The sequence below is a fragment of the Hoplias malabaricus genome, chromosome 3, assembly GCF_029633855.1.
Source record: "Hoplias malabaricus isolate fHopMal1 chromosome 3, fHopMal1.hap1, whole genome shotgun sequence".
Taxonomy (NCBI): Eukaryota; Metazoa; Chordata; class Actinopteri; order Characiformes; family Erythrinidae; genus Hoplias; species Hoplias malabaricus.
Genome location: NC_089802.1, coordinates 79,998,649 through 80,010,830, shown reverse-complemented (window position 1 = coordinate 80,010,830; position 12,182 = coordinate 79,998,649). Strand labels below are relative to the sequence as shown.

Genomic DNA, 12,182 nt, shown 5'->3' with positions numbered 1-12,182 from the left:
GGATTAATATAACCTGGGGTTATCTCTGCAGTAGTGGATTAATATAACCTGGGGTTATCTCTACAGTAGGGGATTAATATAACCTGGGGTTATCTCTACAGTAGGGGATTAATATAACCTGGGGTTATCTCTACAGTACTGGATTAATATAACCTGGAGTTATCTCTACAGTAGGGGATTAATATAACCTGGGGTTATCTCTACAGTGCTGGATTAATATAACCTGGGGTTATCTCTACAGTGCTGGATTAATTTAACTTGGGGTTATCTCTTGTCACATCTTGGCACTTTCTTGTTTGTTTTCTCCTTCCATGTGGCTCTGTCTGTTTGTTGTTATTCCTATCTCCGCCCTCGTTTCACTCTAGCTCCACCTTTTGTTCCGCCTCTTTGTCTTTATCTGTGTCAGGTGTTTCTTATTAGTTCGTATATTTAAGTCCTCTTCCCTCACTTCCTGGTATCGGTCATTTGTGTTATGTTTTCGTCCTCGTTCTTGCTCGGCTCTCTTGCTCTTTTCATGCTCCATTCGTGTTTACCCTCTAGTTCGTTTGTCTTGTTGTTTTGCTCTGTTCTAGCCATAGTTTTTCCTACTCGTTTATATTGTTATTATTATTGTAGTCTTCGTGTCACCAGCTCATTTCTCGTTCCTCGTTCGGTCTCCTGCCTGTTTCCTATGTTTATAAGTAATGTTATTTCGTGTCCCTCGTCAAGTTCGTTTGTCTGTTTGATATATATTAAACTATCTGTGTTGTAGCGAGCGTGTCCGCCTCCCGTATATCCACCCATCACGTCCCCCGTAACATCTCTAGAGTATAGGATTAATATAACGTGGGGTTATCTCTAGAGCAGGGGATTAATATAACCTCGGGTTATCTCTACAGTATTGGATTAATATAACCTGGGGTTATCTGTACAGTACTGGATTAATATAACCTGGGGTTATCTCTAGACTAGGGGATTAATATAACCTCGGGTTATCTGTACAGTACTGGATTAATATAACCTGGGGTTATCTCTAGACTAGGGGATTAATATAACCTCGGGTTATCTCTACAGTACTGGATTAATATAAACTGGGGTTATCTCTACAGTACTGGATTAATATATCCTGGGGTTATCTCTGCAGTAGTGGATTAATATAACCTGGGCTTATCTCTACTGTAGGGGATTAATATAACCTGAGGTTATCTCTACAGTACTGGATAAATATAACCTGGGGTTATCTCTAGAGTAGAGGATTAATATAACCTGGGGTTATCTCTAGAGCTGGGGATTAATATAACCTGGGGTTATCTCTAGAGCTGGGGATTAATATAACCTGGGGTTATCTCTAGACTAGGGGATTAATATAACCTTGGGTTATCTCTACAGTATTGGATTAATATAACCTGGGGTTATCTCTACAGTTGGGGATTGATATAACCTGGGGTTATCTCTACAGTAGGGGATTAATATAACCTGGGGTTATCTCTACAGTACTGAATTACTATAACCTGTGGTTATCTCTACAGTAGTGGATTAATATAACCTGGTGTTATCTCTAGAATAGGGGATTAATATATTCTGGGGTTATCTCTATAGTAGGGGATTAATATATTCTGGGGTTATCTCTACAGTATTGGATTAATATAACCTGGGGTTATCTCTACAGTAGGGGATTAATATAACCTGGGGTTATGTCTGCGGTACAGTAGTACTGAGTACAGAGTCCTGAGTATTTGGACAGGACTAAAATCTCAGAGTTTCTCTAGGAATAATTACATTAACCCACTTAATGCTGTGAAACCCCTGACTCTTTGATTTAAGGACATTTCAGCCAATGACATGATTATGTTATTTTCCAGACCCTGCGCCAGTTGTAGCTGGTGTTCTACTTCTGATCTTAATCATCCTGGGACTGGTGATCATCTCTCTGTACCTCAGAAAAAGAAACAGTGAGTATCAGCAGCTCTCAGTAACCTGGGGGCTCTAGGACTATGAGGACGCCTAGTGGCAGAACTGACCCCTGCCCTGCAAAACATGGGCTGTTTCTCAGTGTGTTATGTTCTCATGCTCTTGTTTAACATTATCTTCCACTGTCGAAGTTGCCAAGAACGGTTAAGTACCCGGATGTTGTTCTTGCTCCACCCACAGGAGGGCGCATGGATTCGTGATGAGAATGTCCTGAATGTCACTTCTCAAGAACATTCTTCTGAAGAACCTTATTTTAGAGAACACCAGTCTATTATTTTTGTTCCTGGTATTGATAAACAGCCATGGGCTCTCAGTGTGTTCTCACATTCTCAAATTCTCGCTTGACACCATCATCCTCTGCCAATGTGCTATTCCTGTTTTCAAGAAACACAGACACCAAGAAATCTCAATGAAAGCACAGAGTTCCAGACTCTCCAACAACATGTGTGTGCTGGTGAAATCCACTTAAATTTCCTAAACAAATCTATATTTCTCATTTTATAAATATGATCATTTTTTCATAATTTCAGTTGTGAGATGAAGCGAGAACAACATCTGGGTACATGAAACAGCTCGTCTTCAGTGAGTGAAGGAGACACTAAGCTCACTGTCTGCAGCAAACACATACGAAAGTAAACAGGGAATGTGGAGAACCTGGGGCTTCTGTTTCTTTTCTGGAAAAGTAAAAATATTACTGTATTTCACTGAAGGTTTGTGAAAAGGTTTGTCCAGTGCACACAGTTATGATGATGTAGGAAGGTTCAGTTAAAAGTATTTTAACAAAATATTTCTGTATGCTGTCATTTATAATTCATAGAAAGAAAGAAAATCTAAATCAGACTTGTCCAGAGAAAGAGCAGTCAGTGCGTCTCTAGTTGAACTCATCTGGAGTAAATGTGGAGTAAATTTACTCAGTGAATGTGAAATGCAGTGTGTCCTTGTCTCCAGGGTTCTTTATGGAGATGAATGATGTGCCGCTGAAGCTGATGTTATTGAGGTAAGTTCACATCATTATCAGCAACATCATCATCCCACTGAGGTCATGTCTGCACTCAGCATCAGAAATCATAAAAGACTTAAACCTGCAGCTCATTTTCCACTGTGAGTTTGATACAGAAACGATTAATCGTTCAGCCCTGGCTTCGACACAGAATTTCTAACACAGACCACTACAAAGTGGCACAAGTGTTGTTTAATCTGATGACTACTGGAGATTTTAGTTATTTCTGGAGGAGATCAATCTCTCTCTCTCTCTGTTTAATTCCTGCGGTGGATGGAGGGCCCTGATATTTAATGCGGTTTCCCTGTTGTTTCTCCACAGAGACGAACTTGAATAAGGAGGAGAAAAGGTAAAGGACACAGAGAGATTCCTGCTCATGTTTCCAGCTTCTCTCTCTCTCTCTCTCTGTGGTATCCGTCTCCTACGAGATGCCGTTACAAAGAGTAAACACTAATAACACTGCTGTCTGTAGGAGCTCCACAAAAGAGAAAAAAGTCTTTCCCAGAATGGAGATGTTTTTGTTTGACTCACAGATGTAAGCACAGTCTAAAGTCAGTGGGAGTCTGCTGCACTCGGCTTGGCATTAGTTATCATCTTTACTGGAGAAGAGCTGTTCTAGTCATAGACTGTGTAAAATATACATTCTGAAACTCTATAATTACAGTGTGATAATGTAAGCTATAGTTTAAATTATAAATAATCATTCTCTTCTTATTTCTGGCTTATTCCAGCCATGGTGTTTTCTTCATTCTCACTGCATTTAACCTGTGTGTGTGTGTGTGTGCATTCAGGCCACTAGGTGTCAGTGCACTTACTGTTTCTTTATGTGAAGAATAGTCATCATCATTATCGAGGGTTGACTGCTACTTTAGAGGTGTAGTAAGCCACGATATTTCATCTCATTAAAATGATGCAAAAACATAATTTAAAAACTGGTGAATTCTCAGGAAACCTGTCTGTAAAATCACACTCGAAGATGGAGTGTCTGTGTTGTTGTGGGTCACCTGTCTGGCCACCAGAGGTCGCTTTGGTTAATGCACTACAACTTTGGTTTAAATTCAGGAGACATGGCCTCTGGTGGCTAAGTGGGTGAACTACAACAACAGACATGTGCTGATAAAATTGTCTACTGTACCTTTAATGGAGTAAAGAAGGAATCATATACTGGTGAATATTTATGAGCAAATATAAAATGTTAAATCAATGACCTTTTAAACACATTAGTTTTGTTTGTTTTTGTAGACACTGGTTTATTTTCCTAATTCCCAGTTGTTTTATGTATTTGTTTTTATTCCTGAGATCTGTGGTTCAATCACTGGTGGTTCTTCAGCCTTCTGAGGCAGAGAGAGCACCGATATTTTATTATTCCTCAGCTTTCAGTCCTGTTTTATGAAGCTGTGTTGTTACCTAGTGACTGCAACATTTTATTTTAAAGAAATAAACTACTAGTTACTTACTGTGAAGCTTCATGTGTGTTGTTTTGAACCTCATCAGCAGATGACGCTCTCACATCATGCCTGACCTTTCTGACCCTTGTTTAAGGCAGTGGTGCCCAAACTTTTACTGGAGCACTGAGTTACTTTTGTTCTCCAAAAACTGTGATGAAAAATATTTGTTGACGACCTTCACCACGGAAACTAGATGAGAATTAAATAAATTCATTTGAAGATGAGAACTATGACAAAATATATTTCATTAATGAATAAAAAAAAAGGCTGTGTCTGAAATGGCTCCCTATTTACCTTGTAGGGCACTACAATTCCCATAATGCACTAGTAAGTCACATGAGCTGAATGTGGGCCAGGATGCATTGCAAGTGCCTTACTCTATAACACACTACTAATGAGGGATAAGGGTCACAGATAAAAAATGAATGAACATTATGCCCAAATTATGGTGGACATTGGTGTTGGCCAAAAATAATGTTCAGTTACTCTCCCATATATAAACAATGTAAACACAGCTGTAGGTTTGTAATTTCTGTTTTTATGTTTTGTACGTTTTTAGTTATAAAATGATGTAGTGAGATTACATCCATCCAGCATGAAAACACCAAGACAAGATACAACCGCATTCACCCCAGACCTGGAGCAGTTGTGGAGAGGGCTGTAGGACAGTGGAAGTGGTGTCTCCAGAGTCTAAGAAAATCTAAGAAATCTAAGAAAATCTGCTGGAGGCCTGCGACTGCATCCCACACAACTGCTGCTGCTCAGTACTGCCCTGAAAGTGTCAGGTTATCAGACAAAGAGGAGGTCTTTGTACAAGATGCTGACCATCTACAACAGGATGGAGTACATCCTACAAGCCTAGATTTTAACCTCTATTAATATAAAATATATTTGGTCCCACCCCCACACACTGATTTTTAGCCACAGTTACCCATTGTTGTTTTTCTCCCAAAAACATACCATTGTAGCGTAGTAACAGTATTTGAATTATTTCTGCTTAATTGTGGTTATCAATTATAAATTATTATTATTATTACTAATTTTAGATAATAACAATACTAATAATTTATGAGAAATGTGGATACTATTCACGCTAGGGTGTGAGTTTCAGGATCTTCAGACTTTATGGACAAACTCTACACATTATTATTTTAAATCAAAGAATACTTTATTGAAAAGGAATAATAATGAGTTGATGAACATAGCATAATTATCAAAATCTCAACAACGAGATCAACGCAGATGAAGCCCTTATTATGATTTTAATAACTGGCTAGGCCATATGACTTTTGACTAATATGTATTGTTAAATGAAGTTTTAACTAATGATTAATATGTAAATTTTTCAAGAGACTTAATTAGACATCAGTCTGGGTACAGCTATTCCGTGGAGGTGGCAGCAGAGAATCCAAGCCTGGTTCTCCCCGTGGGAGCTGCTAAGGCTGGGCTCACTAAGGAGTCATCACTCCCGGGGGGGGGGGGGGGTGGTTGGCAAGCCGCTTCATGCACCCTCAGAGCGTTGTGATGTCAGTTGAAGAATTTCCTCTGGCCTCGCTGTCCTGGCTGGAAGTCCCTGAAATGAGAGGGCATTGAAAGGAAAGCTCTCTGTTTTCTCAAATTTTCAGAAGTGACGTCTTGAAGTCGGCATATACCGTTAATATACTAACTATCAACTAATCTCAGAGGTGGCACCTTATTTTGGCCAAAAATCAGCCGTAAAATGAGGCTTTGACTGGGCAACAAAAAAACAATAAACAACAAAATAAATTGAGACTAGCTGACAAAATTATTTCTACAGGTTTTTAATCGACTCAGTCACTGAATTAAGCAATGCTAACTGACCCAAACCGTCCCTTGTTCAGTTGCATAAAATTGGTCCGTTATCAGAGTCTTAGAGAAAGGTGTGGAGTCGGCTCCATTCAGCTGTTCAGATCTTGCGACTTCTCTGTAACTCTGACCCTGACCTTTCGGCCGTACCACTGTTTCCTATGTGGCGCCATTACGCCCACTTGGGAGCCATTCTCTGATTGTCAAAGATAATTCAACCTGGGGACAGCAATAATGAGAGAGAGACAGAGGGAGGGGTGAGAGAGAGATAGACATATGATTTTCCAAATGTCCACTTGGATGCACTGTTGGTCCATGCTGTTCTGGCTGGGTTGAATTCCGATGTTTTGAGAACAACATTAGCAGCAGTTGGGCCATATGGTGATTTCCCAATAAAATTAAGTCCAAAGCTGAGGTGATAAATGCTCCGGGGGGTCTTGGGTCTCCTCACATGGTGAGTTTATGATTCAGTTCCCAGGCTCTGGTGAGTTATCTTTTGGGTCTAATGATGTTTCTTGTCATCATAAAGTTTGAAGAAAACAACTCACTGTCATTAAGGAGCCTTCTATGTTAGTCTCAGGGTCACTGGAAAGGGTTCTGCTTGGCCTTCTGGCCATCAAACATACTATGTATGCGCATTGGTGTGTGTGGGGGGGTTGGTCTCATGTAGTCTCCACACACACCACTGTGGAATGTGGTGTTCCCCTTTGCTTCTTTTATAAAAAATATATATATATATATATATATGGAAAGTCAGAGTCTTAGAAAGGTTCAGCATACCTGGGCCTTCCTCCACTACATTCCCCCCTTTTTTCAGTTTTGTGGTCCAGTAAGGAACATGGAGAAAAATTGCTGTGGAGGGAGGTGAGATCAGCAAGCACATTCAAATACATTTTCAAAGCTGATGTCTTCCTATCAGTATGTATGGGTGCATATTGAGTGTTGTTGCTTGTGTAATGAAGGAATTCTAATTACTTATGGATAGGTCTTGTTCAAACGCTACCTCGAGGGCTGGTTCTTCGACATTGCCCTTTGCTTTATATATAAATTTGGGGGCCCATCTCTCTGGGCTCTCATGTCTAACGTAACCATTTTATCAGACCAAGTTTCTAACCTGCTTTGTAGGGCTCAAGTGCGTTTGAAATAGAATCAAGCTATACCAAAGGTCAAAAGATATCCTAATCCTACCAGTGCAACTAGGTAGGTCTCATGTCTGAGGTGTCATATTGATCATAGGTTAGTAGGGCCTCTTTAAATGGAGTGTTAACCAACCAACGGTTTCCAACAATCTCAGCTTGGGTACTGGTTACTAAATGTCTGGGCGTGACGACCACTGGGCACTGAGTATTAGTCATCATAGGCTTAAGGCCACAGATCCCATTCACGAATAAAAGGTTTGCTAGGGCACAAGTAGTGGAAGTCTTTGGTGAGTGTGCACATAAGCAAATTAGGCACCAAGTATAGATCAGGGTTATCATCTTGGCATGCTATAAGAGGTGTTGCCTTTACTCAAACATAGGCAGAATCCTGCCAGAACCCAATGTTTACAACATCTTTCAAACGGTAGATGTTTTCAGGTGCCATTATGGGAAGGTAATGATGAATGCTAATTCTCCGTTTTGGGGATCTCAAGTGGCTGTAGAAAGAATCTCCTGTACTAAGGATAGAGGAACCAGATGGGGGGAATCTTCGCCATGGCTAAGCTGTCCACAGAGGAGCTGATTTCTTGTAGCATATCAGACAATAGCATATTCACAAGCTGGATGTGGGCAAGGTCAAGTTGTACTACTGAAAGCAAAGAGGTAATCGAGTTTTGTTCAAAGCGACACTGTGAGCATTGAGTACCACGATGGTGCCTTGTACGATTTGTCCAATTGTTTGCAAGTGTTGTTTCTGCTTGTTAAATTGGGTTTTAATGTTTGGAATTTCAGCCTGCAATTCCCCTACTTGACATTTGACAGTGGCTAAGTTGACGGCAGACTTTCCAAGGCTCAGTAGTGATCCGACAGTTGCAACTGCCATTAGAAATCCCCCTATGAAACATTTAAGTCGTTTATTAAAACCACTTAATTATGATTGCGTAAACTTTTGTAGCTGGTGGAGCATATGAGTTACGTCAGCTTCTGCATGGCTGATAGCTTCCTCAGTCCATCTAGCTCCATTCCTGCCAGTTTGCAAAGCAGTTAAAGGTAGGTTTTTCCTATATGCTTCGGCAGGATTCAACCGTACAAATACCCTCTGTGTATGTAGGCGGCAGTTAGTGATTAGCAATTCTGGCTGGTCTTTCAGTATTTTTCCGGAGTCAGTACCCAGTTCAATCACTTAAGTACGATGGTTCCTAAGGAGCCACTGATCAGGAGAATTAGCAGTGGGGCCATCCTACCGGGAAAAATGCTCATGATAAGATTTGAGTAATTACGACGAGTCACTTTTATAAAAAAATTACCACTATGCCCCACTTTTGACAAAGGTTTTATACCTAGGATAAACACTCTAGAATAATTAACAATGAGGGACTAGGGTCTTGCACCCTGAGTGTCCTCAGTCTGGCTAGAAGCTTGTTGCCTGCTGAAAAGTGAGAGGAAGAGGGGAAGAGAGATAGAAGAACTGAGGTTGGGAGTAGAAGGCTGTAACTGGTTGTTAACCACACCCTTCCTGCCTTTGTTTCTGTTGTTTTATGACCTAACACAAACATTAGTGTCCCCTACAGATCCCATGGAGGTTTTGTGTGACCTGATTTGGCTGCGGTGGACCCATTTGAGATAGGCACTGCCCTGACATTGTTGATTTTGATCTGGTACACAAAGGGAGACAGTTTGTCAATAATCTCATAGGGACCTGACCATTGGGGTAGGAATTTGTGGGCCAGATTCTCCCCTATTTTTTGTGACCTTCCAAGAGGTTGGACAAAGATGTAGTACCACGCCTTGTCCCCTATTTGGGGTTCATCATGGGATGCCTTGTGATCATAGTACGCTTTGCGACCTTCTGTACTTTTTCCCAGTTTCTGGTGGGCAAATGCAAATCCTCCATATACTGATTAGTGGTGTAGGCTACTGCTATGCTAGCTTCACCTGGTGAATATAACAGATGTAGAGGCAGAGTCATTTGTCTCCCTGTCATCAACTCAAAGGGTGAGACCCCGACCTCATCATGTGGTGTCACACGTATGGCCATTAGTACAAGGGGTAGCTTGCATCCCTGTCTCACTGGTTTGCTGCTACATACTTTTTCAGTATGCTAACAACTGTTCTGTTGACTCGCTCTACCTGATCTGAGCTCTGAGGATGGTAGCTAATGTGAAGACTGGCTTTTACAGCTGCCAGAGCTGCTGTATGACTTCTGCTGTGAAATGTGTCCCTCTGTCAGAGTCGACACGGCTGGGTAGGCCAAACCGTGAGAAGAAATGGTTCATCAGTATGTAGGCAGTGTTTAGCGCTGTGTCATTCAGTGCGGGAGGCATTCTACCCATTTAGTGAATGCACACGTGACTGTGAGGAAGTACTTGTTACCTCTCATTGTTCGGGTGAGTGGTCCAACCCAGTCTATCTGGAGGTTTGACCAAGGGAACGATAACCCTTTCTTTTGTAAGGGGGCTCTATGGAGAAGATATGAGGGTTGAAATGGGCAACGCACCAGACAGCTTTTAATGTAATCAGCCACATCTTTTACCATGTGGGGCCAATATGCCACCCGCCGGAGCGCATGGTGTGTTGCTTTGACCCCTTTGTGTCCCGCAGATGAGGAGTTATGGGAATGCATCAGCATCACCCCCCGTGGCACTGAGAAACCACAAATGCAGGTGAAGTGTGCGAGTCAGTGGCTTGAACAAGCAAGCCTTTGACGACCTGGAGAGACGCTCTGGCATCATATAAGTCTTTAAGGCCTGGTATGGTGTCAAGATCTTGAGCCAAAATGGGACATGTAGATGGGTCAGAGACACAACAATCACTTTCTGACCACCTAGGTAGTTGGAGAAATGTTTGACTGCCCACACTGTTGCTAGTAGTGCTTTTTTGCAGTCACAATATTTGTGTTCAGCAGCCAGCATAGTTTTAGTAGCATAGGCTATGACACGTTTGTCTTGGTCATGTAATTGATACAGACCGGAGCTGAGAGAGTGGTCAGAAAATCCCACTTCTAGGTAGGATTCTTTGCTACTGTCGGGATAGGCAAGGCATGAGACCATGCATAGTTTTGATTTCAGTGCCTGCATGGCTTGTTCCTGGGCTTCGCCCCAGGTGAACTGGGTATCCTTTTTTAGTAGGTCATAAAGTGGATGGGCTAGGTCTGCATAGTTTTCAATGAACTGGCGTGAGTAATTGCATACCCCTAGGAAACTACGGAGTTCCTTAAGCTTGGTTGGTGCTGCAAGGTCTGTTACCCCTTGCACTCGATTCACTTGTGGTTCAACGCCATCAGTGCTTATGAGTAGACCGACGTAATTCATCTTTGTTCTGCACCACTGACATTTGGAGAGTGATATTTTCGCACCTACTGTTGTAAGATGGTCAAGAACATGATCAGTCTCTTCAATATGTGCCTGTAAAGAATGGTTAAGCATGAGGATGTCATCCACATATATCAGGGTACCTCGCTTGCGGGCATCAGGGCATGCTTTGTTTAAGAAAATGTTGAACTCTGCTGGCGAGTTGGCGTACCCGAACAGGCACAGAGTGAATGTATACTGTCAGGTCGCGAAGGTGAAAGCTAGCTTGTGTTGGTCTTCTGCTTGCACCGGGATAGTCCAGAATCCAGAAGCTACATCAATGGTGGAAAATTATTTTGCGTTTCAGACTGAGGGAAGATCTTGCTCTAATTGTGTCATCGGCCACAGAGACAATGGAACATGTTGATTAAGTTTCCGATAAGCAATGGTCAGGCACCATTTACCATTGGGTTTTATGACTGGCCATAATGGTGCAGAGTATGTGCTGTTGCAGGGTCGAATGATGCCCTTTTCCAGCAAGTCATCAATGATTTCCTGTACCGATCCATATGATGCCAACAGGATTTTGTATTGGCGGACTAAGGTGAGACCTAGTTCAAAGACCCGAGGTGATGGTTGGAAAAGTGCATGAGAGTGACTTAGGTGTTGGCCAGGCCGCATGACTAAGCGGATGGGTACATTTGCAGTTTTCGCGGGTACCACAAGGGAACCTTGGTTGGCCACCTGACATACCTCAGGAATAGTTTGTCCTGACCCTAGATTGCTGAGATCTGAGGACAAGGTTTCTGGTGAAATTTCAGTCAAGGACCACAACACATTATTGGGGGTGTCTACGTGGACATCAAGACGCACCAATAAATCACTTCCAATGTAAGTGTCATGTGGCAAGTTAGGGATGACCAAGAAGTAATGGGTGAGTACCCTTTTGTTCCACCGGATGGTTAGAGCACAAATTCCATCAGTGGGGGACATTGCTTTTGATGTTGGGTCGAGAGGAAAGCGACAAAGACTGCTCACCAAAGGAATATTTGGTTGAGTGAGGCGCAGGGTCTCAAAGAGTGTTCTGCTTATGGCGGACTTGTCAGTCCACAGAGCCAGAACGGCACTGTCAACGTGTTGATCTTGCATTGTAAGGCCGTTCACAATGGGAAGGCCCAGGGTATCTGCTGTGGAAGGCATAGTGAAAGTGCACAGAAACATGCTCCACTGCTCTAACATGGCATTAGGGGGCCAAGAAGAGATTGCGGTCTCTGGTGTGGCCACCATAGGCTCAATTTCCTCCTCAATGTGAAAGGTCAGATTTGGTGGGCCTTCTATTGATTCAGGTTGGATTTCGAGGTCCCGGTGGTGTGGGGTGCAGATAGGCAAAGGCTCATGCACTTGTGCCCAGATGTTTGACCTTTTAAAGTCAATCAGTGGTTCGAAACGGTTAAGGAGGTCTTTGCCGGTGAGGAAGGGAATTGTTTCAAGAGGAGACACGTGAACTGGATGCACCAAAGTCATCGGT

At 42.3% G+C, this 12,182-nt stretch overlaps 1 protein-coding gene across 1 annotated transcript in view; it reads left to right on the top strand.

The window, feature by feature from the left end:
- LOC136692547 (uncharacterized) overlaps positions 1-4,365 on the top strand; it is a 53,223-nt gene extending 48,858 nt beyond the window's left edge. The window contains exons 12-14 of the mRNA XM_066666056.1: positions 1,842-1,931; positions 2,899-2,947; positions 3,272-4,365. Of these exons, the coding sequence (XP_066522153.1) occupies positions 1,842-1,931; positions 2,899-2,947; positions 3,272-3,287 (155 nt within the window). The 3' untranslated portion in view covers positions 3,288-4,365. The remainder of the gene's footprint in view (positions 1-1,841; positions 1,932-2,898; positions 2,948-3,271) is intronic.
- The last annotated feature ends 7,817 nt before the right edge of the window (positions 4,366-12,182 follow it).